The 26,169-nt window shown below is 49.1% G+C and overlaps 1 protein-coding gene across 1 annotated transcript in view; it reads left to right on the top strand.

Annotated features, from left to right (window-relative positions):
* ITPKB (inositol-trisphosphate 3-kinase B) overlaps nucleotides 1-26,169 on the top strand; it is a 65,143-nt gene that overhangs the window by 27,628 nt on the left and 11,346 nt on the right. Inside the window, exons 2-4 of the mRNA XM_062489338.1 lie at nucleotides 21,846-21,945; nucleotides 22,556-22,769; nucleotides 25,705-25,909. Coding sequence (XP_062345322.1) covers nucleotides 21,846-21,945; nucleotides 22,556-22,769; nucleotides 25,705-25,909 — 519 coding nt within the window. The remainder of the gene's footprint in view (nucleotides 1-21,845; nucleotides 21,946-22,555; nucleotides 22,770-25,704; nucleotides 25,910-26,169) is intronic.

The raw sequence follows: 26,169 nt of genomic DNA, 5'->3' as shown, positions 1-26,169 counted from the left end.
TTCCCTGCTTCTTGTGGGGCACCACCCAGAAACACAGATCAAAAATCCACCTCTGGGTTTCGTTGGACGAGTGGCCCTGCACATCTCCACCCCTTAGGTCCAGGGTCTCTGTGCCAGCTGTAGCAGCTGTCTCAGCTGTGAAGGAATCCTGCACGTGGGCTGCTCTGCCAGAGCAAAATGGGGCAGAGGGAGGTGGCAGGGAATCAGCAGGCACCTGACAAATCTGGACTGCCTCCTTCCACAGTGGCTGCAGCACCTGTGGCTGACTCACAGTCTTATCCATGTGCTCTCCCCTACACCTAGGGGCAGGGTTTGGGTTAACCAACGTTTGGGTTCCTGTAGGTGCCTGCAGCCTTGTTTGTGTCCCAAAGAGAGGACAGAGAGCCAGAGAGGATCAGAGAGGATCACTGGACACTCGATGAGTTTAGGAATCTACACAGTGCCATTGTAGCAGCATGAAGGCACTGCATAGGTGCCTAAACTTGTGGAGTAACTCACTGTGTGTAATGAATTATGGAGAGAAGTACTTCTGTGAATCTGAAAAACCTGATTCTAAAGCTTTAATTCTCATGTGTTAATCTTCTCAAAGATGACAATTCCTCAGTATGTAAACTCTCAGTATTTTATAAAAAAAATCTAAGACAAACCTCAAGGAAACTTCAAAACAGGGGAAACTCGTCAGGTGGGAATGGCATTAAAGAGCTGTTCCTCTGGGAAGCTGTAACTTTCTTTTCTGTGCATTTATCTGCTGCTATGTCAGCTGCCAGCCCAACACTTTCCTTGCAAACATTCTTTATTGCCAGACCCTGGGTGCTACAATCCTGCATTTGATAACTGTCTAGGTGGCACTGGCGCACCAGGAGTGGGGAGACAAGGATTTTCCAAGCAAGCCAGTGACCTTCTATTTGCTCACGACTGATTTGAGGGTGGGTTGTATTGCCCTGCTTTTTTAAAGTAATGGTGGAGTTGAATCAGTCTAGGGGTAGGCTTTTTACCTACTGCTTATGTTTTGGAAAAATGTCACTTGCATGAAACACTAGTCTCAAAGTAGAGCTGTTGGGGCCTCTGCCTTTCCTGTTCTTCTTCTCTGTGTGTGTTGAAAGAAACCTAATTTAATATGGTCGTCCTGTAGTTTAGAAATGTGGTTATGCTTAATGGCTGTCTTCTAGATTACTCTTGTGAGGTTTCCTCTGGATCCCATAGAAATTGCAGATGTTCATACTCAACATTGCAAAGATAAGCTTAAAGTTCAAATGAAGCTTTGCATCAGAGTGGAAGGATGAAGCCAAATCTTGTCATTTCCTTGTCAGAGCTTTGTGTTTGATAGAACATCTTGATGATGTGTGGCATGGATATGCAATTCATCACCACCTGCCTTTCATGCAGCTCTAACAAAAATGCATGTTTGCATATCTCCCTGTTTGCCATACACAGCTGGGGAACATGTGTCCCAGGACAAGAAAACAAATGTGTTTTCAGACTCAGGCATTCAAAACATGTGCTTTAGGTGGTGGCAGTCCTGGGATGTGGAAGATGTGTGCTCACTTTATTCTGTTGTAGCCTTTTGGTTCTTACAAAGCCCCTTGTAAGTGAATCAAGGCTAGTGACCTAATTTTCGGTAAATTAGAAGGCGAGGTTATTGCTGATTTTTCTGTAGAGATGTCTGATTAAGCCACAGAGTAAATAATAGGAACAAATATTTCAGAAGGACTTTTCCCTTGGGGTTTGTTCCCACTGAGTCAGTCCCTGTTACATCAACAAACAGTGCCACTTCAGTAACTGCAGGAATCAACAGGGCTGTGCAGAAATCACAACACGTTGAGCTGATTCCTCCTTTCCCCTCAGCTGGGTCATCACCATGGCTTTCAGTTTCCATCCTGCCCCAGTATGAATGTGGTCAGATAGCACAGCCTGGCCTTGAATTCAGAAAGCAGTGATGGAGTATTGTAGTCCCATCCTGTCCCATGTCAAGAAACCTGTCATGGGTCTGTCCTGCAAAACATTTGGCTCTACGTCATCTTCTTGAAGATGAGCCCTGGGGTAAGCCCTGTGCTCCAGCGAGACTGTCCCACAGCAACCCCATGGTCTGGGCACCTGTGCCAGGCCCCCTGACTCCTGCCCTCCTCCTGCCTCTCGGTCTCACTGCTGCAACTGAGTTTCCGCTCAGCCCCAGTCAGGGACATCCTCCTGGTCCTGGAAAGCCACTCTGTTCCACAGGGAGAGGGGCCGCTGTCCTTCTAGTGATATGATTACTCTGCTGGTCTGGCAGCACTTCAGCGTGGGACCTCCATGTCTCTGAGCGTGAGCTGAGAATGCTTGGCATGAAGGAGCAGTTTGATATAGCCCTGCGCTGTGCTGATCCATCTTTCCCAGTCACTGAGGAGAGCAAGCACTGATCCACTGATCGACCTGGTCCATTTACAGCTGCCAAAGTCAGCTGGAGGGATCAGGACAGAGCAGCTTGCCTGCTGCACCTGGGAAAAGTACCTGGGCTGAGGATCCTGCCCATGCACTGGGAATGGGTTGCAAGCTGAGAGCACAGCACAACTGGAAGCTGTCATCCCAGTTGTGCAGGCCTGACAGCTCATTTCCGTAGGGAGCAAGCCGCTGAGTGGGAATGCTGGAATTGGCTGTCACTGGCTCCCACCAGGCAGCCATGGTGTATTGCAACATGAGGCAGGGGACTCCAGCTGAGGCAACAGCCCCCAGATCCCCAGGAAATGGGATTACTAACAGTTTTCCAGCCAAACACCTCCGTGTCTGTGCTTTTACTGGGAACAAGACAGGGGCAGAGCTTCTTGCCTGCAGATGGGCAGCCCCTGCTGAGCAGCAAAAGGATCACGAGATGTTGGATCCTGTCTGCTGTCAGTAGCCCATGCTGAAAGCACCTTTGGAGGTGGCAGGCAGGAATTTAGCTTTAAGAGAAGCTGAGCAACTACGTATCTACTCACCTGTCCGAATTGCCTTGCATTTTCACCACAAGTCAGTTTGAGGGTTACTAGGACAATGTCCTCCATCAGAAGACATCCATAAAAGCTCACCAAAGAGGGAAGAGAGGTAAGAGAAGGGGCACAAGTGGGGATGTAGTAAAATGGCATCAATGGAAATTATTTTTCAGCAAGAAAAATGCAGACCTGGGACAATTCCAATTCCGCAGACTGTCAACATCTCGTGTTGCCCTTGAACCTCCTAGCCTGCCTTCCTCCCTGGGAAGGGGAGAGGTCACAGTCTGCATTTGCCATCTTCTTCAAGGGCTTCAAATGAAATTCCCAGTGTTTTGTAGTTTGTAAACCTCTGTGCAGGGTGAGGAAGTCCAGGGGAAGCACATTAGCCACAGGGGTAGCCTGACATGGGTTCAGAGGTAGCAGGTTTTCTGACTGATTGGTGCTGGGCTTAGCACTGCCTCTAAAAGTTGCTGGAAAATATTTTCAACTAATAACACTTTTTTTTTTCCTGTTTTCTCTAAGCTCACATTCTTTCTCTCTGGCATTTTGGCTGACAGTTGAATGGATTTATTACTCTAATAGCAGAAAATTACCATCAGCAAATCCCTGTGTTTTTGCTGCCCCTAAGGCAAACTGCTCACAGTTTCTCCATACTCCAGAGCACAGATATTTTGTGGGGTAGTTTTCCAGCCTCTGTCTCCAGGCTGTCTGGGTAAGCCAGGCTCCTCCAGCAGCAAAATTCCTGTGTCTGCATCCTGTGCCTGGCAGTGTCCTGCCAAGGGTGCCTTTTGCGCACTGGGACAAGGCATAACAGGGGGAAGCTTCGGGGGCTGTGGGGAGTTATGGGGAGAGCCAGGACATAGAGCTGGCTCTGACAGTCTTAGTGACAATGTGTCCTCCTGGACACATGGTGTGTGACCGGGTAGTCCGTTCCTGCCAAGGGTCAGATTTGGCCTTCGTGTGGAAGTACAGGATGTTTCTGGTGCAGTTCCACACATTGGTGGAAGTGCATTTCCAGGGCAGAGCTTTGTCCTGTATCAGGTTTTGTACATCTATACTCTGCCAGCAGCTCGAGCCATATTGGATATACATGCTGGATGCAGCTTGCGCTCATGTGACTTCCTGGGCTAAACTTTGTTACGGGGGGAAAAAGCAAAGTCTTTGTTTACCCGTCTCAATGGAAAAGTTTAGTTCTGGCCTGTCTTGCCAAAGAAGGAAGGAGTGTGCCAAAGTGATAGTACAGCAAATTCCGGCTGCTGGTGGACCAGGGATGGATCTGTCTGCCAGGCACACCATCATCACACTCTGGCTGTGTAAGGCTGCCCTGGGCATGGCCACAGTGAGGTGCTGATCAAGTTTCTTTTGTCTTCCAGCAGAAAATGAGGAGTGGGAGAAACAAGCACTGTGTATGTGGGATGGGAATGGGTCAGGAAGGAAAATATCTTTGGCCACATCTGCCCAGGTGATGTAGCATAGCACATGGTGGGACCAATCCTCGGATTTGAAGTACCGTCTTAATTTGAGTAATCACAGCTCTGGTATCAACTCTCAATGAGTATGAGTATGAGTATGAGTATCTCTCTCTCTGTATGCTGCTCTCAGCTTTCTCAAAGCATGCAGCTACCCAAGGGGCAAAGCTCCAGTCCTGAGTTCAGGCTTTAGATTCCATTTCTTTCTGTCCTTCTTCCCCTGACTCAGGTATTAATGGCTCCTGACCATGGCATGCTTGGCTGACATGGCATGCTTGGCCAGCATGGCTGCTCTCTCTCACAGGGCTAAAAGGTACAAGTTGCCCCTATGGCTTTCATTTATATGGGTTGAAATTATCACAAGGTTAAATTACAGCCAGGCAGTGCTCCTGGGTGCTTTAAAAGTTGACTCCAGAAAGTTGCTCAAACAGGGCTCTATAAAGGGAGACTCATCTAGGTTGAATTTACTACATGCCTTCAATTCAGGAGCTGCTCTCCTGTGCCCATCTGGGGCAGGGTGGTTCCCCCAAATCACAGCCTCCCCATCATGGCCAAAGCAGCACAGGAGTGGCGAAGGGCATCACGCCACCGGAACAGGATCTCCAGCGCACAAAGGACAGGCTTGTCTGAAGAGAGGGTGGGTATTTTTCATAGTTTCCAATGGGACTGGGAGGCTCAATAAGACTGGGACTGACTCACAAAATCCAGCTCTTGAGACCAGACTCTTGGAGTGGATAATTTTTTATATTGTCTTCTTCCTCATCCGAGGAAGCAACAGTGCTGTGTAGTGAAGGATGGTACCCCACATGAGCATTACCCATCCCCCTGCATCTGAAACTTTCCACTTGAAACCAAGAGCCCTCACAGTGAGCTCTGCTGCCAGTCCCAAATCCCAGTGCTGGTTGCTGTGCAGCTGAAACACAGCTGCAGCTCCCCTGCTGATTTTGTCCACATCCTGGGTTCTGTGAGCATTTCTTTTCCTTTTCTTTGGAGCTGCTTAAACTCAAATTAACAATCTCTTAATGGGACCTGCATCTTCCAAAAGAGTCTCTGTTAGTTGCTTGCCAAGGCTAAAACTTTCCAAATACTTTCAATGATCCTCTTTTTAGCTACCTTTCTATACAGAAAACAAAAATCTCCTCTTCTACCCTCACCTCATCTAACCACTCTCTGGAACGTGCCAGTCATTGACTTGAGAATCCTTTGGTCTTGTCTGGCACATTAACAGGTGTCACAAATAGTCACCTCATCAACACATTTTTTGTTAATATCTCAAACACCCTGTGGCTATTAAAAATACTTAAAATACCTTAGCTCTTTAGCAAGACACTTTGCAGCATATAAACTTTTCCATTACAGAACAACTAACTGTAATGCCCTAAAAGCTTACAGTTGTTTATAATCTAAGTGAAATAGGGATAGAAGTGTGCTGCTGTTTCCATAGGCATGTGTTAGCCAAGGTGAAATACTTTTATTTGTGGATTTTTTATTCTTCCTCTGCACCCACAGTACTGCTGCCTGGACAACACCACTGACAGATTTAGGTCTTGTGAGATTTTTACATCTACCCTCATGAGCTGGAGCATGGGTGTTGGGGGTCCTTGCCTTCCCCTCATGTGGGGGTGAGCAGGCTGAGGCAAGGGGCCCAGGCGGTCACTACCTGGGCACACCAGCTTTGCATAGACAATTACATATGTGATTAGGAATGGAGAAAATTTAGCCACAGCATTTGCATAGCTGCTGTACAGAGCTGTGCAAGTGCTGCCATATGGTTGATACTGAGCTCTGGGGTCACAATCATACCTTTGGCCCAGGGCCCATGTGCAAGAAGAGTGCTGGCAGCAGTTTTCTTGGACATTTTGGAGATGCCAGATCAGGAGAAATGTATCCTTCTCCCTGGTTGTGTCCTTGGACATGTCCCTAGGTAGCTGTGCCGTCCTAGGCATGTAGTACCAGTGTACACTGGTGAGGAGTTGTGAGCTTCCCCCATTGACAAGGCTGTCACTGGGACTCAAAAGTCTTTGGTGGCCATGGTTTGAAACACTTTGTCTGCTCTAAGAAGGAGCATAGGAAAGATTTTCAGTAGTTCCTGAAGCAGTTGGCATCATGGGTGCCACTTTTTCATCAGTAGCTTCCTAACTTGATTTTCATACAGAGAGTCTTGGTGTTTGTGCAGGTGAAGGAACAGCGAATCCAAACTGGTTTTATGCAAAAAATGCAAATACTGCTTTTATTAGTAGATTTCCATGTGCTAGGGATAGTACATTTGCAAAGCAGTGCAGCTAATTTTCTGCAAATCTTTCCTCCTCATTCCATATAAGGCCAGGGATCCTATAAGGCCAGTTACATCCCTGAGAAGCCCTGGCAGCTATATGCTGTTGCACAGAGTTGTGACTTTGCAGTAAAAAATGAGATTTTGTTCTCCACAGGCCAAACAGTGACTCCAAACAGTGAAGCCAAGCAGTGGACTTCAGCAAGGTCACCAAAAAGCAACAAGCTCCAAAAGGTTACTTCTGATTCTGAGTTAATCATGGTACCCTTTGTTCCAAGACTGAAAGTCTCAGTGCTTCTCTGTAGAGAGCTGGACTTGTTTTTCATATAGAAAATCTGCAAAGGAGGTATGGGGAACTTCTAGTGATCATCCTGTAGGTGAGACTGCCTGTCTGTATCTTCCTTCTATCTCTAGTCAACAACAGGAGCAATTCAAGAGCTTGGAAACTCTTAGGGTTTTTTGCCTTTTCTTTCCCTTCAGTCTGGGGATGTTTCCCAAGCCATGATTCAGTACCACTGAACTAATACTTTAGTTTTACACCTTTCTGCTGTTCCCTGACTCCATGGATTGGATTGTCGCACTGTGAGCCAGAACACTGCTAAGAGGAGTGGCTTTGTGAGGCAGCTGCAGCCTCCCAGTACTTGCACAGTGCTCCAGAGTGGTGGGGGAATTAACCCTGCAGGGCAGGAGATCCCTGCAAGGAATGTGGAGATTAATGCTTCTGCCCACACCAGAGAAAGACAAACAGATTTGTGAACACAGGAAAATAACTGAACCAATGAGGAAACACTGACCCCAAAATGTTTATCCTGATGAAATTACACCATGTGTAAAGCTGTCTAACAGTTGGCTGAACTTCTAGCGAGCGCACTCCATCCCCCAAAACATTTGAGTTGTACTTGAAATAGGTATGCCCAAAAATGTCTTGATGTTCCCCAGTTGCCCATCTCTGAGGTGGTTAAAAACTGCATAAGTTGTGTTTGGTGGTATTTAATACCTCAAAAGCCTGGCCTGCAGCTTCCAGCTGTGTGGGAGTTAGATAAGCTGTGACCAGAGGTATCACATAGCTGTGGCTTTGTGCAGAAGCTGGGCAAGGTGCTGCCCCGAGCTGCTGGTTGAAGGACCCTCCCTGTGGTTGTTAGCACCCAACAGTGGGACAGGAGGGTTAAAATCAATCCATGAACTAAGATGTACATCTGGAGAGACCTGACCCTGAGAGTCACCAAAGCATAGAGCTGGGAAGAGACAGTGTGTATGGCAAGTAGCTGCTCCTGTGGCTGGTTAGGCTGTGCTGTTGCTCCACATCCATGCTGCAAGGCAGAGGCCCGTCTCAAGCATGAGCTGGGCTGGCTCACCCCCTTAAATGGCTCTGGGGATGATGGCACAGCAGTGAAATGGGCATCCCTGTGGGTGGGACCCAGTGAAGGGACTGGCAGCAGTGCCTATGCTAGTACAGCCACGTTGCCCTTGTCCCAGCATGCCTGGGTACCTGTGTGAGGACTGTGTCAGCCTATCCTCTCCCAGGAGTCAACCCTGTGCTCCACAGGGAAATCCACCAGGAATTTATGGTTCTCCACCCACACCTCACTCTGCTTGGAACCGTGACTTTTCTATACCCACAACCCACACTCCAAGAGGTGCAGTAGTAGGTGTGCCCTTTTCCAAGGCATACCTGAAAATATGCACTCATTTGTTCCGAACGAGGTAAATTTCTGGCTGCATCGCACGCTCCTCCTGTTAAACGTGCTGTAAGTAGTACAGCGTGCCTTGCAGAGCCCTGCCATCTCACTGATCTCTCAGTCTCTCGCTCAGGAAAGCTACCTCCTGCTCTGCAAGCTTCAACACCGTGTAATGGAAAAATGTAGAAGTGGGGCCCGGCTGTGCGTCAGCGGCTGCCTTGGCAACCTCCACCCGTGCTCCGCTCGGCAATAGGCGCGCGGGGCTGTCCATCTCCACCAGGGATGAAATGTAGCATTAAGCGTCCCCCCACTCCCTTACGAGGGAGAAGAAGGAAATACCAGGGTTTGCTGGTGTCACTGAAGCTTGCCGGGTGCTAACAAAGCGGTGATTTATGAGCGCTGTGAAGAATTTCATCGTTCTTCAAAGCAGGACCAGAGGCATCTGGCACTTGGCCAACGTGTTTGCATCAGTACAGGAAAAACACTGAATTTCTTCAAAGCTGCCACAGCGTTTCCTATTTTTAGGTTAACAATGCTTGTTTTGCTGTACAGCATCAAATGTCAACAAAGAATGAAGATCTATTTATGTTGCTTTATTGTAAAGCTGAAGCAACAGGAAGCTGTGAGCCATCTGGGTGCCTTCTGAGCCCTCCAAAAACCCCATCCTGTATCAGTTGTAAAGTGCACTGGGTCACTGCCATGCCAGCGGGTTTGCTTCTGAAGGGGGAAGAAATGATGGGAGTTTTGGGGATTGTCTCCCTGTCCTCAGATCCTCAGGATATTGTGCACAGGAAAAAAACCAAATGCCCAGCTCTAGATTGTGCTTGCATTCAAGCTTTGTTTCTTGCTGCTGTTCAAGCTCTCCATTTTGAGGTTACATCTCAGCACCAGTGTGCACCTTGGTGTTGGTGCCTGCATTTCACAGTCAAAAGGCCAACTGGAGGAAGGGACAGTGTGAAGGGCCTTCTGTGCTCCTGAGGATGAGAGGAGTTAGGAAGAACTCCAGTTTTCCTGTGTTCTGTAACACTGTTGGACAAAGCCAGTTTTGACAAAAGTTTCTATCCTTAAGGACTCTAATGCAGGAGGTGTGGTGGCTGGCTTACTAAAATCAGCACCAAATGAAGTGCTGCTCCGACACTGTATTTCTGAGTTGGAGAATGGAGGGCTTCCAAGCTGGATGTGTAATTTAGGTTGCAAGATAGTCCTTGCTGCAGGAAAACACCTGGAGCATGAGTGGTGTGTTAGAACACTGGTTTTACAGTGAGGGCAGGTGCCAATTGCCTGCAGGGGCATGAAGCAGATCTCAGCTCCAGAGGATGCTTGGCACCTTGGCTTGCTGAAGCAACTCATCGAGCTGTCGCTGAGCAAGAGGAAACAGCAGCGCCTGCCCTCTCTCCTTGTGCACTCTGCAAACACTTGCCTGGGTGTCTGTAGCAGCCACTGAGCTGTGGGGTGAAGTCCTGGTGACTCGCTGCTCACACCCCCAGCCTCCTCCACTAACTGCTTATTTGGGAAGGAACATCCCTTTTCTCTTTTTATTTTGATTTGGAAAAATAAAAATAGAAAAAACCTGTCAGAGACGGAGTGACTAAGCACTTCATGTGCAGCTGAAGTAAATGAACAGCAAAATGTCTGAGGGGAGAAGATGACTAAGTCTTTTTTCCTCCTCTTCTGCTTCCTTCACGTTCTAAGAGAAGCTAAACATAGTTGCCTGCAGCAGAAGGACTTCAGCAACCAGCTGCTACCCACGGATGCAGCCCCAGAGATCGTGGGCTTATGCCTTAATGGAAAACCCAGTCGTTCAGAAGACTGGATGTCTTTTCTCCCTTGCTCTTCCCTCAAGACAAAATATATTTAGAAACGCTAGGACACAATGAGCTAAACTCTGCCTGTGCTACACCCATGTTTATAATGTGTTCATTGTATTGCCTCTGCAATGCCCTGGCTATTATAGGGCTAGAGGTAACTACCCTTCATCTTTGCCTCCTTTTTTGGACCAGAAAATTCACGAGAATTCTCTTCAACCAAACGGTGCTGTTCCAAGAAAGACTATCTGAGTTTTAATATGAAACCTATGAGCTCTACCTCTCTAAAAGATGTCACTGTGTCATTCCACCCGCCTTAAAATAGGCTCTTTCAAGAGAAATATTTAGTTTAGAAACAATTTCACTTTTTTTTCCCCAAAAAAAGCGATCAGATCTCTAGATCTGTCTTTATGAATCTGAATTGCCTGGGTGATCCTTGGGTGATGCTGTTTGTGGTCAGCGTGTTGTCAGCACTTTGCCCTGACTGAGCAGTGTTTTCCCCCAAAACCTCAGCATGTCCACCCCCCCTCCCCTCCCCCCCCCCAGGTTCATGCCTGTGCCAGCATCAGCCCCCAGGGCTTTCCAGGGTCCTGAGTGAGCCAACTTGACAGAGGCAGGGTGTTTTTTCCCAAGCATCCTTTCTCTGCTGCACACCCAGGGATTCAACACACAGCCATTGCAGAGGTGATTTTTTGCTGTAAATGCTCCTAAAAAAGTTCCATTTTCCTGTTTCAGATGAGCATTTCCCTTTAGAGTCAGAGAAACACCTTTTCCTCCCCACCACGCTGTGTTAAGATGTGAACATGCACCAAAGGAGCAAATTTCTTTGCTGGCCCCTGCATTCCTCTTTCCACCAAAACCCTGGTGTTCCCCCAGCTGGCACCTGCAGCATGGCATGTACCAGCTCACAGGAGACTGTGGCCAGTTATACAGGAGTGATAATTTTTTTCATCAATTTCTTAGGAGTTAACAGCTGAAATCCTCTTTTTCTTCCCCCGCCCCACCCCTGCGTGTCAGCGCATGGTTGGGTTGGAAAATCCAACCCCGCGTGCCGCACCAGGATGTAGGGTTGGGTAACCCTCTCTGTGTCTCTGAAGATCCTGTTCCTTTCCCTAAGGGCTCAGGGGAGTGCCGGGGTGCAGCAGGGCTTGCCAGTTCTGCACACAAGCTTCAGGGGCAGCGTGGAAGAAGCAGTGTAGGAACAAACCTCCTAGCCTGCTGTCGTGACGGCTTCTTCCCCCAGCGCTGCGCTGGCCTTTCCCTGGCACAGGGCTGCCCAGCCAGCTCCTCGGATGCTCTCCCAGCAGGCAGGTGTGGCAGGACGTGTGCTTTGGAAGCAGAGGTATGTACCTGGCCCTGCAGGAGTCGAGCTGTGTAGCTACAGCTGACATTTTTCAGTGACTCATAACTAAAATGGTGAAGGGGTACGCGTAGGGCTCTAACTTCGAAAATGAAGCTGAGGATAAAATCTCTGCTGGTTCTGCATGAGGTCTGCTTGCTATCAGCCCTTCTGCTGCAGTGGGTTGAGGGACAGCTGAGTATGCTGTTAATATGAATTCCTCTCGGTCTCCAGGGCCCCACATGGCATACTGGATGCTCTCAGCTGGTGCTCTGGCTCTGCCGAGCTGGTGGCTCTGCCGAGCTCTGTCCTCACCAGGCTGGGTGAGCCCGCTCCTGGGTGTGGCAGTGAGGAGCGCCCTGCCTGGCAGAGCATGAGTGCAGCTGGGTCTGGATCTGTATGGATAGGGAATGGGGTAATCTAGCTGAAGTATACTGTGGACACAGTCCCTGTTCTCAGCGTGACACTGCTGTGTGGAGAATTGGGAATGAGCAGCTGAGCGTGTGAGATGGTCCATGTTTGAAGCCCTGTAATTAGATGGTCTTGCCATGCTCCTGGGAGCCCCTGGCTCCAGCATAGCCTGTGGTTGATGTGTCCAGTGAGGAAGGAGTTCCCACAAGCAGCTGCTTCTAAAGTGCATGGTTTGTGCTTCTCATATCCGTTCAGGGCAGTGTGGCTGGAAAGCTGGTGGAGGAGAAAGTCTCAGGATACACACAAGGTGGGCTTGGCAGCAGACCATGGTGAACGAGATTGTATCTCATTCTGATGGAGAGAAGTCTCATGTATGCCCACAAGCCCTGGTACCAGGAGTAATGCAGAGCTGAAAAGCTGAGCTGCCCTGCCCTTACCTGCAGCACACAGGGAGACTGCTCTGTGGGTGCGCAGTGCCTGTAACAAATCTCTCTTTGCCTTCAGGTTTAGGCCACTTTTTAAACAGCTCTTGGTTCTCTTTAAAGACCAATCCCTCTGAGATGCTGTGCTAAGTCCCCTGGGAAGATGCTTTGGGCACTGGTGGTGCATATACAGCAGGTCTGCAGCTGTGAGGAAGGTTCTGCATGGCATATCTGTGTGGCTTGCAATGGCCCTCTCTGGGCCAAGAGGTTTCCCAAAGCCATTGTCTTTCTACTGTGCTCCTTCTGCAAGGATCTGACACCAAGGAGGCTCAAACTGCACTTCCATTCCTGGAGGAGCTTCTGCTGGTTGCTGATCATATTTAGGAACTGCCTAGGAAAAGGGGACCACCCCATGGTGATGTTTCGGGAGTGCTGGGGGGCCATGGCTGAGTCAGGCTAGTGCTCCCAGCAGCTCCTGTGAAAGCAGAAACTCCTCCAACCACTTAGCAGAGAATTTGCAGTTCCAGCTCCAAAGCAGGAGAGACAATAAAACTACTAAATAGTACTTTAAACCACCAAAGTGCTATCCAAACATGAGGGACTCCAAACACAAATGAAAGTGCTAAACTGATTTAAAGGGGAATTAAAAGGTCACGCCTGTTGAACATTGAGCTTTAGAGTTTAGTCATGTTTATGAAACTTATAACTGCTCTTCTAAATCACCTTTTTACACTTCCTATACCCACTAAATGTGAGGATGCTAATGACTAATTTAAAAGATTTTCTATTATATTTCCGCAGTCAGATCTTGGCCCTTTCTTTTCTTACCCTCCAGCTCTGCCTTCCCACTTCGTGGAAGGCAGTTGAAAAGCATCTGAACATTATACTTGGAAGTGCTCATGGGAAAGAGATGCATCTCTCATGCACACTTTCCACAAAGTGAAGTGCAGTTATGGTCGAACAGCAGAAGAGCTCAGATCTAATTCCATGAGTGGGCAGAGCAAGGGAACAGCAGTGGAAAGGCTTCCTGTGTTCAAACCCAATGTGAAGACCTGGGGGTTTCAGCAACAGCAAAGCTTAAGTCTACAAGTCAGGCCTTTCTCATCCAACTTCTCCTGCAGATTGCTTCACTGACCTCGCATGACTTGGCTTGGTTAACCTTGCTGGTGTATCATCAGTGCTTATGGGCACTGTGCTCCCGGGGTGTTACATGTACAGCATCCTCTGTGCTATGCCAGAGGAAATACTTCACATGGCTATGGCAGCTCTGGAAGTCAGTGATAGTCCTGCCTGGCCCATGTCCACCCTGCTTGGTAATGCCAGACTGAAAGGATGAGTGATGTGATATCATCACACCATAGTGTGTGCCTGCTCTGAGCTTTGTTGGAGAAAAGGGGGGAGGAGATCCTTGTCCACCCCCCTTCTTTGGGACATGAGCTCTAGGCATTTCAGCTCATGTCACGGCCCTTAGCAGAGAACAGACTAGTCCCAGTACCAAGATTTCTGGGCTGCCTTCTGAAGCTGACAGAAAGAAATCAGACTCAAAAAACCAAGTATTAAGAACAAAGTATTGCTTTGTTCCAGTCATTGAAGTTTCTCGTGTATTTGGTGTCTCTGACCCAAGTGCCTCCAGGCAGACTGTAAATGTGTCATCCTGGTTTAAATCTCTAAAAACTTACCTTCAAACTGTAGAAGAGAGTGTTTGGCAGCCCCTGTCCTATGATTAACTCTATCTTCCAGTCTAGATCAGCTTCAGTCTAGATCTATTCCCAGATTGGAAATAACTGGGACTTTTATGGTCTCCTGCTGCTCTGACTACCTGTGTTCCCAACATGCCTTGTGCTGACACCCCTCTTTCCCAAAGGTCTCCAAGGTCTGGCTCATCCCTTGAGAGGATATGGCAAAGCCTATAGCTCTCATCCCAGATCCCTGACAAGCACAGGTTTTGTATTCAGGTTGTTTCTTTCAAGAAGGCTGTGCCTTACCTGTTACCACTTACCACTGCCCTCCAGGACACTCTGTTGTGTGATTTTTAGGAGCTGAGTCTCTTCTGTATCCTAACCTGCAGCTCTGGCCTGTAGAGAGCTGAGCTGGACTTCAAATCAAGTAACCAGAGACCAATGCAGTTTGCTGTCAAGAAAGGCACAGCTCCTGGTCTCAGCATGTGGGAACTAGAAGCAGTTCAGGATTCACAGTGGCAGGGTTGGGAAGGCTGCAGGGATCCTTCCCTGCTGGCAGCACAAGAGTGAGAAGTGCTAAAGCCAGCGCAGGCATGGGAGCCCATGCCCCCAGTGTGTGCTGTGCTGCTGCACGAGCTGATGAGTTGAAATGATGTTTGGAACCAGAAAGATGGTGGTGAATACCCTGGAACTGGGAAAGGGATCAAACACAAGTCTCCAGATGGAAACAGAGCAGTTTTCATCAAAGCTGATGACAAGTTCCCTGATAGAGTGATACAGGGTCAGATCTTTGGGCAGCACATCCTGTTTCTCATCTGGATGCCTGATCTGGCTGCCTGCAGCTTTGTGTTCCAGCATGTTGTACCAATGAGCTGCAGTGCTCTGGGTCTCTTCTCACAAATCAGTTCACCAAGGCCCACTTTTGGCTACCAGCAAGGATTTTTATAGTCTGCTGACTTTTAAAGACTAGCTGCTTTCTGAGGAAGAAGCACTGTATAGCTTAAGTAGCAGTCCACCAAAAGTGATTAGCTGTTTCTGAATTACTCACTTACCTTTTCCAAGCTGAAAATTGCTTAACAAATCTTACTGGTGTGTATATAATGAGTAGCAAGTACATTTGCAGAGATCTGGATCAATTCCCATTCAGGAAAGTAGGCTGAATGTGTCCGATGCTGGCAATTAATAATTCCACTGGCTGTATGGGAGGGTCAGTTGTGGTTGATCTACATTAGAAAGTGTTCACCTTTGCTTCAGTAAAGGCTCTCTGCCTGAAGAAATGCTTCATGGAGACAACAGTAGCTCTGAGGCTCAGCTATTCTGAGCTCCAGTGCAGGCTTTGCCTTTGCTCTCACTTAGGCTTTTTTTGTCTTCTTTCCTTCTTTGCCGAACTGGACTTAGAGGTCTAACACCACCTTGTCCTGTCCGTAGCCATTTCCCCTGAGCGTGGTGTTGACGTGGCTCCTGCTCTGCTGCTCCACTCTGATTGTACTTTGTGGATGAGGAGGTTCCAAATGTCCTTCCAGGCGATGGGTGACTCCTGTGCTCCCGGCTCCCACAGCCGCTCTGTTTCCTTCCATTGTCATAGGGGAGGTCAAGCTGAAGGACTGCTGCTCACTCATCTGCCTCTGCTGTTTCTAATTCTCCTTGCCTTCATCACAAGCAGGAAGAGGGAGCCTGCAACAAGCTCCTGTTTTTTTCCAGTACATTGGAATACTTTTTCCATGATCCGAGCAGATGTTCCTGGCTTTCACGCATTTTTACTGAGGCCCCTCTGTCATGTATGCTGATCTCTGCAGACAGCAGAGAAGCAGTAGCTTTATCTCTGTGACCCTCTACCCTAGATCTTTGGTCTTGGTGGGACAACTCCCTGATCCCACTGGAGAAAAGGTCATTCCTCACAAAACCAGAGGGGTGAGGTTTCTCTCTTGTGAAAGGCAAAATCCATCCTGGCTAAAGCTAGACTATTCTGAAAAACGAAGTGTTTGAGGTAAAAGAGTGCACATATTAGGATTTGTTCTCACTCTAAATGAGATGGACACCTTGGAAAGTAGCAGAAGCTGCTGCACCCCAAGAGAAGTAGATACACCCCAACAGGAGCATCTATACCACAGTCATCAAAATAATTTATCTAACAAAGCTTGTGAGTTTGCATCATAATTTCTAGGCACCCAGAAATGCCTGTCAATTATCACACTGTATTTCCTTGTATTAACTTCAGTGAAGCCTGATGTTGGGCCTTACTTTATCTTTGCTCAGTAACGTCTGTGGGATGTGGAACTGGCATTGTTTCCGCCAGGTTTTGGGGAGCTGCTGAAACTTTTGTATTATGCCTTTTGTGACTCAATCAAGAAATGCTCACTGATCCAAAGCCCCCCTTCTCCATTGCCAGTTGCTCCTCTGGCCAAAATAAGGCTATTTAGCTGCTGTGCAGTACAGAAGCATCGGCAAGGATGAGCGGATTGTGTGTAGGAGGAAGACGATTTAAAATATGGGCTGTCACTTTCTGCCAGCATCAGGGTCAGTGGTCACAGCCTGGTGCATGCTGAAGCAGTCACTGGGCTCTTTCTGTTGTTGCCAGGACAGAGGCAGCCCAGGGCTGAGAGATGGCAAAGCCAAGCAGAGCATAACCCCAGTTCTGCACCATCACATCACAGATTTTTTACCCAGTATCCTGCATTTTGGTCACCCCCAAGCCAGGACACACCAGGAGGAGGCATTCCGTGGTATCTGCCAGCTCTGCCCCGCTGCCCTCTGCGCCCAGAGTCCAGCACAATGAACAAAGCTGGCCTCCCCGCTGCGGCTGGAGTGACAAGGTTTTTCCCAGTCAAGGGAAACAATCATCACTAGGGAAACCTTAACTACTTTTTAAAGAGCAAAAGAAAACACATTCATTCTTTTAAACATGGAAAACTAAATGGCCTCTTTTTCCTTGGCTGTATGTGCATGGCTGTGGAGCAGGCTGGCACAGAGTGAACTCCGTGGGCGAAAGCTCTCTCCCCATTCATTTGGTTATTAAAGAGGAGGGCTCTGTGGTGCAAACTCTGCCCTTCTCAGCTCTTGCTGCCTTGGTTTTTTAAACCAGGAGGGCTCTGGCCACCCGACCCTCCTACTTGTCAGTGAAACATCTTGGAGGCTGCAATACCACAGCTTCATGTCACTTCTTGGAAAAGCTGGAAGTGAAGCCCCCAGGAGCAGGACTTTCTCCAAAGGGAAGGGATAGCCAGGGTGTCACTTATGCAAGTCACTTATGCAAGGGCTGTAGCAACTCCAATGAAGCCTGGAGAAGCAGTGGGCATTGGTGACACTACTGTCTCCTCATAGTTTTCTGCCACCTCTTCTGATCCTAGGATATTTCATGATTTTCCAGGGAGAAAGGAGCTGAAGCTCTTTTCACAGTTGGGAAAATCATTGATTTAATGCTGCTCCCACTCTTTTCCATCCCCTGGCCCAGCTGTGTAATCTTACCTCTAATCATGCATGCTATAGTTAATAAAAAGCACTAAATACAGGTCCAGCTCCTGCTATTTCCAGGAACGTTTGGTCCCATAAAACCATAGGAAAGCATAATTTCAGCAAATTATATCAGTTACTGCCTATCTCTCTGGCTGAATGCATGGAAAGGGAAGAGCACCCTGCTGGCTCCATGCATGGGGAATAAAACCAGTCAAATTCCACCAATGTCCATGCTGGGAAAGGGAGGCATCAGGCAGTCTGAGAAAGGCATGTCTCCTTTGAGCAGACATTAAAGGAATAAATATGCAATAGAGAAAATGTACAGCAAGCACTGAGCTCATCAGTCACTTTTTGTTTAATCTAATTAAACACAATATATCCTCTGACCTTTTGCGCTGGCACTAAATTCTCATGTGTTGTTCTTTCCATACGAAGCTCTATTGACAGATGGGGAAAGCCTAGAGTTTGCTTTAAGCTTCAGATAAGTAAAGTTAAACATACAGCAGATAAAATTGTTTTCCCAGCACTCCTCTCCCCCTGACCAATTGTGGGTGCTCACTGGGAGGGATTAACTCCTCTGGCCTGTATCCCACCCCTGGCTTGGGGCACTGCCCTGTGCAGTAAGCAAAAACTGTAACAGGGTAGAGGCAGAAGCAGAGTGGCGCAGAAACCCTGGGAAGTTCTTTTTTCAAGTTGGTACTGCAGTTTCTGAGCCTCCTTTCCTTGTGGAAGACTGTTAGGGAAAACAGAGCTGTTCCTTGCTAAATACATTTCCAGAGTCACTAAATAATTTACTTAACAGGTAATTAGTTGGCATTTACTGATGCTGCACCAGGTTTTAAATAAAAACTGTTGAATTGCATCAGACACCTCATGCATATTCCCTGCTTATACAGGCTCCATGCTCTTGCTGCTTGTGCAAGGGTCCAGTCGGTCTACACAGCCTCCTGAGTTTTCTGGGAGGCAAAGCAACCACGGGGCTGGATTTGGGGGACAGCTGGGCACCAGGATGCCACATCAGGGGCAGGCTTTGGTCATGCAAAAGGCTTGGAAAAGTGCTCACCTTCTGAAATGATCACCTGTGGGCTCACCTCCTTGCAGGCAAATGAGAAGAGCACATATCTGCTCTTCACCTGCATCACTTGGTAATGCCACCTGCAGAACTGTTTCTTCTAGTATGGTGAAAAATCCTTTGGTCTGAGTCCAGGGAGTAACCACAGGTAACACTTCCATGCACCTCCAGCTGTGCCTGTGCTCCTGGATGTGTGAGCAAATACCTGCTTGAAATGTAAACCAAAAGTTACAGACAAGCCCGGAGGCAATGACCTTATGGCTCCAAACAGGCCGTGTTAAAAGAAGATTTCTTTACTGTAAATAGCCTTAATACTCCCTTTGTCTATTAATAGCACCCAGCAGGGCAGGAGGCAGAAGAGGGGCTGTTTCCTGCATGTGGTTGTGGAGTGAGACTGAGTGGTGTGAACCTCATGGCTCTGGTTTTCTGTGGCTGGCTGCAGAGCCTGACATGAGGGTTGGCATGACCGGCATCCCAAACCATGGGGTTAGAGATCTCTGAATGCACATCAGTGTTGGAATAAACAGAGACCTCTTGCCAGGGTGGAGGACCCTGCAGGTGGTTAAAAGCCACCTCCCATCTCTGTTGAAGGTCAAGGAAAAGTACAAAGACTGACTTTTTGGAGGAACACTCTACCTAGGGAGAATTTTGCTTATCTTCAGGCAAAGGGAGTGGCAGGATCCCTGGGGGCACTGACCAGTGTTGCTCCTCCGTGATCCCCCTCTGCAGCGTGTCTCAGAGATCATGCAGCTGCTGGTTTAGTAGGGGAGCTGTGCCTTGCAAAACTCAGCCTTTTGAGCACTCCCACAACAGACCAACATCCTTTTGATGAAGCAAACTTTTCCTTATTACGTTTGGAGGGGGCTCAGGTGTAAAACAAAAATCCAATGGCTCCTGAAGGAATTGGAGAGACAAAAGTCCCTCTTCTCCCCTGTTAGTGTCCAGTGGTTGCCCCAGCGAAGCTGGGGGAGAGGAGCTCTGTGAATCACAATTGTGGGTCACCCCTGCAGCAGTGACAGCTGACCTTGCAGTCGATTTCCAGCAGGTTGGGAGTGGCTTGAAATGGGTGAAGCTGCCTCAAGGTTCCCCATAAAAAAGTTTTACACATGTCCTTAACACTTGGGTTGGAAACACCTGGCTAAAGGCATGCCTGAAACCGGGTGAGGCCTGGATGAAAATGTTTCCGTCAGGCATAAAGGGGGTGAGGATGTGCCCTCTGTTCCTCAGGTGGCTGTGCTGTGACTGGCTCTCTGCCCCATTCAGATCAGCAGAAGGGCTGTTGTTGTTGTGTTTTGTGTCTCCAGGGGACTCAGGTCATTAACCTGCACTGGGAGCAGTGCTGGAATGGAGAGCATCACTCCGGGAAAGCCCTGGCAGGGGGAAGCCAGAGTGGCTTTCCCTGCTTTAGGAACTGTTTGCCTCCATTCTGCCTGTACCTTGAAGTACTTCAAGGTTTTAACTATAAAGCTCTAACAACCAATAAACAAAATCTTGGCTTGGGAAGGCACATTGCCTTGGCACGTTTCCTGGGACCAAGTGACTTACAATGCTGTGCTGCAAGTGGGAGGAGGACTCCTTTTAGAGGAGGTGGGTCACACTCCTTTGGAGTCCAAACTCCCCCGGAGACTTTTTCTTCCCCCTTTTTTCATTACATCGACCAGGACTTGATGTTACTATTTTAAGGACAAAAGGAGGGGACACCCCTCCACTTCCCCTTCGATCTCTGCCAGAAGGAGAACAAAGAACAGCTAAAACACACAAGTTCTGGCACTCTGCGTGGAAATAAAAACATTCATCCTCATGTCAGGTAGGGAACTGCCTGAACCCCCTGGCAGAGCAAGCCCAGTGCATGGGGGAGCCTGAGAGAAGGGTATGCCCAGTGTCACCCGTGCTTGGGCAGCTCCTGCCAAACTCCTGCAAGGCTGTACCAGTGCCAGGCTGCACCAGGACGCTCCGAGCCACGGGCAGCCTTCCAGGGAAGGGTTGCCCTGCTCCTCCCAGGCTGCAAGGTGGAGAAGGACCTTTATTCTTCCCCTCTCCCACCCCTGTCCTGCCCACCACTTGGGTAGCCCCTGGATCTCCCTGCTCCCCAACAGGCTGGTGCACAGCACAGGGATAACCCAGTGTAACTTCCGCGCTTTAGACACTAACATCTTTGTCTGGCTTCTTGCTCGCCATTTAAACGTGTTAGCAGTTCCCAGCATGGATTCCTGTGCTGTGAGTTCACCCCCAGCAAGCATCCAAACTGCAAGTTGGGGCTGCTGGCTCTTCCCTGCCTGTCTGTGGAGCATTACTGGAACTGGAGCCAGTTCTCCAAACACGAGGAAGAGATTACTTGGGCTTTCTGGAAGGCTCCCTCCCATGCCTTAAGAGCAGAGCAAATGAGGATAATTTATCTGCTGGCTTCCAGCTGAACCCAGAAACTTGGAGCAGCCAAGGACTACACTGTTTGTCCCAGCTCCTGCAAGAAGGCATTTTTCCATTGTTGCCGTTGTATATCGTTCACATAATTTGTTTGTGCCGTCACCTTCTGGGGCCAAGATAAGAAAGAGGTCATCCCCTGCCTTTTACTGGTGGTGTGTTCCCTAGAACAATCCAGGGAAAAACTCACAGGAAGGAGCCATTGAGGGAGGCTTTCATACATCCAGTGCAGCCTTCATTAGAGCCGTGTAAATAGTTTTGAGCAATCTATCTGTGAGAAACACAACAAGTCAGAAGGGAATTGTTCTCTGAACTGTAGTTACAGATGGGCCAGAGCAGCGGATCAGCGCACGTGGGTTGCCAGCTTAATGGACACAGCAGCTGCCTCTCAGGGGGAGCAAAAGCCAGGCAGGGAGCCTCTGTGTGCTTGTGCTCTTGTTCCCCTCAGGACCTGCAGCTCGGTTGTGTGGCTGTATGGCAGTCCTGGGTTGCCTTCCCACTCCATCTGCTGTTATCTAATGCAGTGCTTAGGGAGGGGTTAATGTCCCTGCTGCTCCCGCAGAGGGATGCGGGGAGTGGGGATGGGGCAGTGCGGATGGCTGGGTGCTCTGCAGCAGGAGCAGCCAACTGGAACAATGCTGTAATGCCATCCACTTTAGTGAAGTTACTCGTGATTTTTGAATGTCGAGTTGAGGCCCAGTGGCTCCAGCTTGGCACAGCACAGTGGGAAAAGAGCAGATTTTCTGTTTGCTTCCATCCTTTGCTGGCTGTGGTGTCTCTTTCCCTGTCCAAAACAGCTTCATGCTGCCTGAAGTGACTTGACAGACACTAAAAGCTTAAAACATTGCATTCATCTTCATGATTTTGTTTCCCCTTAGAGCAAGTCATGGAGGAAGATCAAGAATATGGTGCACTGGTCCCCGTTTGTGATGTCTTTCAAGAAGAAGTACCCTTGGATCCAGCTAGCGGGACACGCAGGTACGGAGCATGGGGAGGAGCAGAGTGGTGGCAGGGCCCTTCGTTATCCCAGGTTAATTAGCTTTGTTGGCCTGAACTGCTTTAGGCTGCTGCATGAGTGTCACAGCTTGCAGCTCCCAGTCTCTATCCCAGGAGAGTGACTTACCTAAATGCTAGTGAGGGTAGTGTGAAGGTGCTATGGGCTTTCAATCTCTCAGGGCCAGCAGGTATTATTGCTACTTTTTCCTCAGGCAGCAGAAAGCTGGGTGCTTTGGGTGAGAACCAGGCCTACCTCCTGACCCACTGCAAAGCAGGTGATGCTGTCCAGCACAAAGGTGCCCCACGCAATCATAGACACAAAGATGTTAACCTACCGAGAAGTGCACAGAGGATGTGAAGCAAACTTGCCGGGTGCTGCAGGATGGGTCTCTGCCCTCTTTGGGGTATGACAGTGCTGGTCATAAACCTCTGGCAACCTGAGCTTTTCAGTCCCTGCCTGTAGGGATTCCTTTGGGTGCATGTGTCAATGGAGGTGCTTCCAAGGTATTTGGCTGCCCTTCCTTTTTAGAAGGCACAGCATCATCCCCCCACCATCCAAAGTAAGTGCCAGATTGTCCCTTGTCATCCTCAGGTAGTTTCAAGGCAGCAGCCAATGGCAGGATACTGAAAAAGCACTGTGAATCAGAGCAGCGGTGCCTCGACCGCCTCATGAACGATGTCCTGAAGCCCTATGTCCCTGCCTACCACGGAGATGTGGTCAAGGATGGGGAGCGATACAACCAGATGGAAGATCTCTTGGCTGAGTTTGACTCCCCCTGTGTTATGGACTGCAAAATGGGGGTCAGGTGAGTGGTATTGGGGTTGTTTTCTCTGTTTTAAGGCAGGATACTCAAAAATAAATGCATCTCCTAGGTAAAACTGCCTGTAACACACAATTAAGAATACCAGTCTCACCTGTCTTCAGGGAGACCTCAGCCAATACCATGAGAGAGCCATGGGGGGATCTGGGTATGGAAAGGATACACCAGGCACCTTCCTACTCCTCTTGACTGTCCTGCACGCTGGGAGAGGTTTGGTGTGGCAGAGGGGACAGCATTCTGCTTGGGTTTGGGTACACAAGAATGGCACAGCAGCTGTTCAGAGGTCTCCTCTGCAGCATGAGGACACAGCCAAATGATGTGGTGTAGGAGATCTTGCCCAGGGTGCCAGAGAGATGAAATAAAGGTGCTTGAAAGGCACTATTTCAGTGAGTGAGAAATTTTCCCTCCGCTCAGCCTTTGCTCCGATGCGCACTGGAGGGATAAGATGTGTGTGTTAAGTAGTTCAGAGCCTTTCATGCAAAGCTCTTGAAATATGTCCTAAAAGATGAGCAACATCACCCGTGTCCTCCTTGAGAACCATCCCTCCAGATCCACCAGGATCCCAGGCTGCAGCCACTTGGCCAGCAGCAGTTTTTGAGTGAGCTGTGCCACAGCTGACAAGGGTGTCCCAGAGCAGATGTGAGCAGGGCTGGTGACCCCAGGTGGCTGCCAATTTTGGAGCAGCCTCAGGCCACCCATCAGCCCTGGGTGTGCTGCAGGCTGGTGGCAGGAAGAGTTGAGACCCCCCTCGCTGGCAAAGGCACAGTCCAGACATGGTGGAGACACTTGCCCTGCTGGAAAAACTGATGGGTTTCTGTGGGAGGGAGGAATCTTTTTTTCCCCCTCCTGAATCCCAATGTGAAACTCAAACTGTCGGCAGGGAAGAGGAGGGGAATACTTTCCACTGGAGGGGTGGAGGGAAGGGCAGAGGGCCTGGCACAGCCCGGTTTGCACACACATGTTGCTGTGGGAAGGAAACAGGACTCACTCTGGACCTATGCAGCAGCTACCAGGGGAAGAGATGCTAGACATGCTTCCCAGGTGCCCCTGTAGCTGTCTCTGGGAGGAAGAAAGTCTCCCATGCACAGATCACATGTCAGGTGATTTATGCAGACTGAGGTTTTGGAGCTCAGGCAAGGGGGCAAACGTGCTGGGCATCATCATCCTGAAATAAGATGGTGCTGTGGGAGGAGCTGGTGAGAGGGGATGAATAAAGTTAATACTGTGGAATGGGGCATCCCCATGGCTGAGCAAATAATCTAAACCTTAGGGCTATTAAACCTGTCCTCTGAGCCAGAAGCTTGCTGCTAGGCACATACAGGCTGTTTTTTTCATTCCAATCTGGCTTTGGGATGTGGCAGCCTACTCCAGTCACTCCTAAACAAATCTTTATCTTTCTTAAGCCTTGGTGATGGCACAAGCCTGAGTCGATGGGGAGGACCATGCCACAGATATTGATGATCTGTCATTCTCATAAGAAGACATTCTATCTCTCTGAGAAGTGTAAGCAGCACTTCTAGCATGCTGCTTCTTTATTCTGCTGTTTTATTTAATCTTATTTTATTCCAAAATTGTGGGTTTGGTGATCTCAGCTGAAGACCTTCATTGCTTTTACTTGCAGTATTTTTCAAAGGGGCCGATGGCCTGGGGATATTTGCCCTAAGCAAAGGCACCAGTTTGCCTCTTGGGACACAGGAACACTGTCCCACATAGTCACTCAGCACCCTTCCAGTTTGTTTTGCTTGGTTCTGGAGGTGAGCCACATGCTCAGTGCTGGGATTTTGGTACAAGGGACATGGGCAGAGGGCACTGTCCTTCTGCAGAGCTGGGCATGGCTAGTGTGAGGTGTAGGACAGTGACAGACAGGGTCATTCCTGTGTTGCTTTGCTGGGACATCTCACCCAACTTGGTGGGTTGTTTGAGGAGGGCCTGGACACTTTCCAGACTGAGCCAGGATTGATTTGGGAGCTGTGAGAGGAATTCTGTGGTGGTTTACTATTGCTGCAGGAAGTATTACTTTGTGGGTGATGGTTTTATGCATGCCAGAGTGCAGAAGTTTTCCACCACTGTACTTTGGCACAGAGAGGTGCTTCTCTGAAGTATGGACGAAACCAAGGTCTTTGCACACTCCTCTGCACCTTCCATCCTCTTTCCCCCATTCCCCCATCTTGGCTGTACCCTGTGGACCTGGGGTGGTAGTAAGCACATGGCCAAGGTTGCATCCCTTCCTGTGCTTCATCTTGTAGAGAAAGCTTTTGCTAGGAAGTCCACTTGAAGCAGACCTATACTGGACAAAATCATAACCATCAGTGGAACAGTCCTGTGTGAAAACACCCCATTTAGCATCTGGTGAGGCAGAGCCTTCATGGTGCACAGAGTGTGGGGATGGAAAAGCCCAGGAGAGGCACTGGAACAGCTTTGGCTGACCCTCACTGGGAGCAGCAGCTAATGCTGAAAGATGGGACACAGTAACATCCCTCTTGCCTTCAATTCAGCTGACTCCCAGAGCAGGGGCACAGTTTCCTGGGCATATCTTGAAAGGCATGCTTAGCTCAGGTTGAGAGCTCAGGTTTCCTGAACATTGGGATGTGGGTCTCTCAGGACAAGGGATGGCACGAGGAGGCTGCTGGGGTGGCAGCAGCAAGGCCATGAGCACCTATGAGAAATCCCTTCCCTTGCTATTGCCAGACTGGTTGTGATTCCTTGATGAACTGAAAAGATAGTGGGTGCTGATGATGGAGTGATAATTAAATCAGGATCAATTCAGCCACCATGAGGCTTGCTCCATTATTTCCTATGCTGCACTGCTCCTTAGGGATCAGCTGTCCTGGATCAGCCTGATTTCTGGGGTGAGGGCTGTCTGTGGATATACAGCACCTCATGTGGTGGCCCTGCTCACACACCCCCTCACTCCCTGCAGAACGTACCTGGAGGAGGAGTTGATAAAGGCCCGGAAGAAGCCAAGCCTGAGGAAGGACATGTACCAGAAGATGATTGAAGTGGACCCCGATGCCCCCACTGAGGAGGAGAATGTGCTGCGGGCAGTGACCAAGCCCCGCTACATGCAGTGGAGAGAGACCATCAGCTCCACCGCCACGCTGGGCTTCAGGATCGAGGGGATAAAGGTGAGTCTGGCCAGCTGTACAGGGCAGGGGATCAGCTGGTGGGAGTGCTTGCTAGCTTCACTCACAGAGGTGCACACACAGCAGGCTAGTGGTGAGAGTGGGTCACATCTGGACATTCCCAGCCCCTGCAGCCAAACCACCACACAGGCTACACACCTGGGGCACTGCTGCTCTTCTGACAATGCAACTAAGCTCAGGGCATCCATGCAAAAGGATAGGTTTAGACACAATCTCATTACATCAGCTGCCTGGTTGATTTC

Source organism: Cinclus cinclus, chromosome 3 (genome assembly GCF_963662255.1).
Source record: "Cinclus cinclus chromosome 3, bCinCin1.1, whole genome shotgun sequence".
In the NCBI taxonomy this organism is placed as follows: Eukaryota; Metazoa; Chordata; class Aves; order Passeriformes; family Cinclidae; genus Cinclus; species Cinclus cinclus.
Note: the sequence above shows the minus strand (reverse complement) of the source record. Positions and strands in the feature narration are given on the sequence as shown.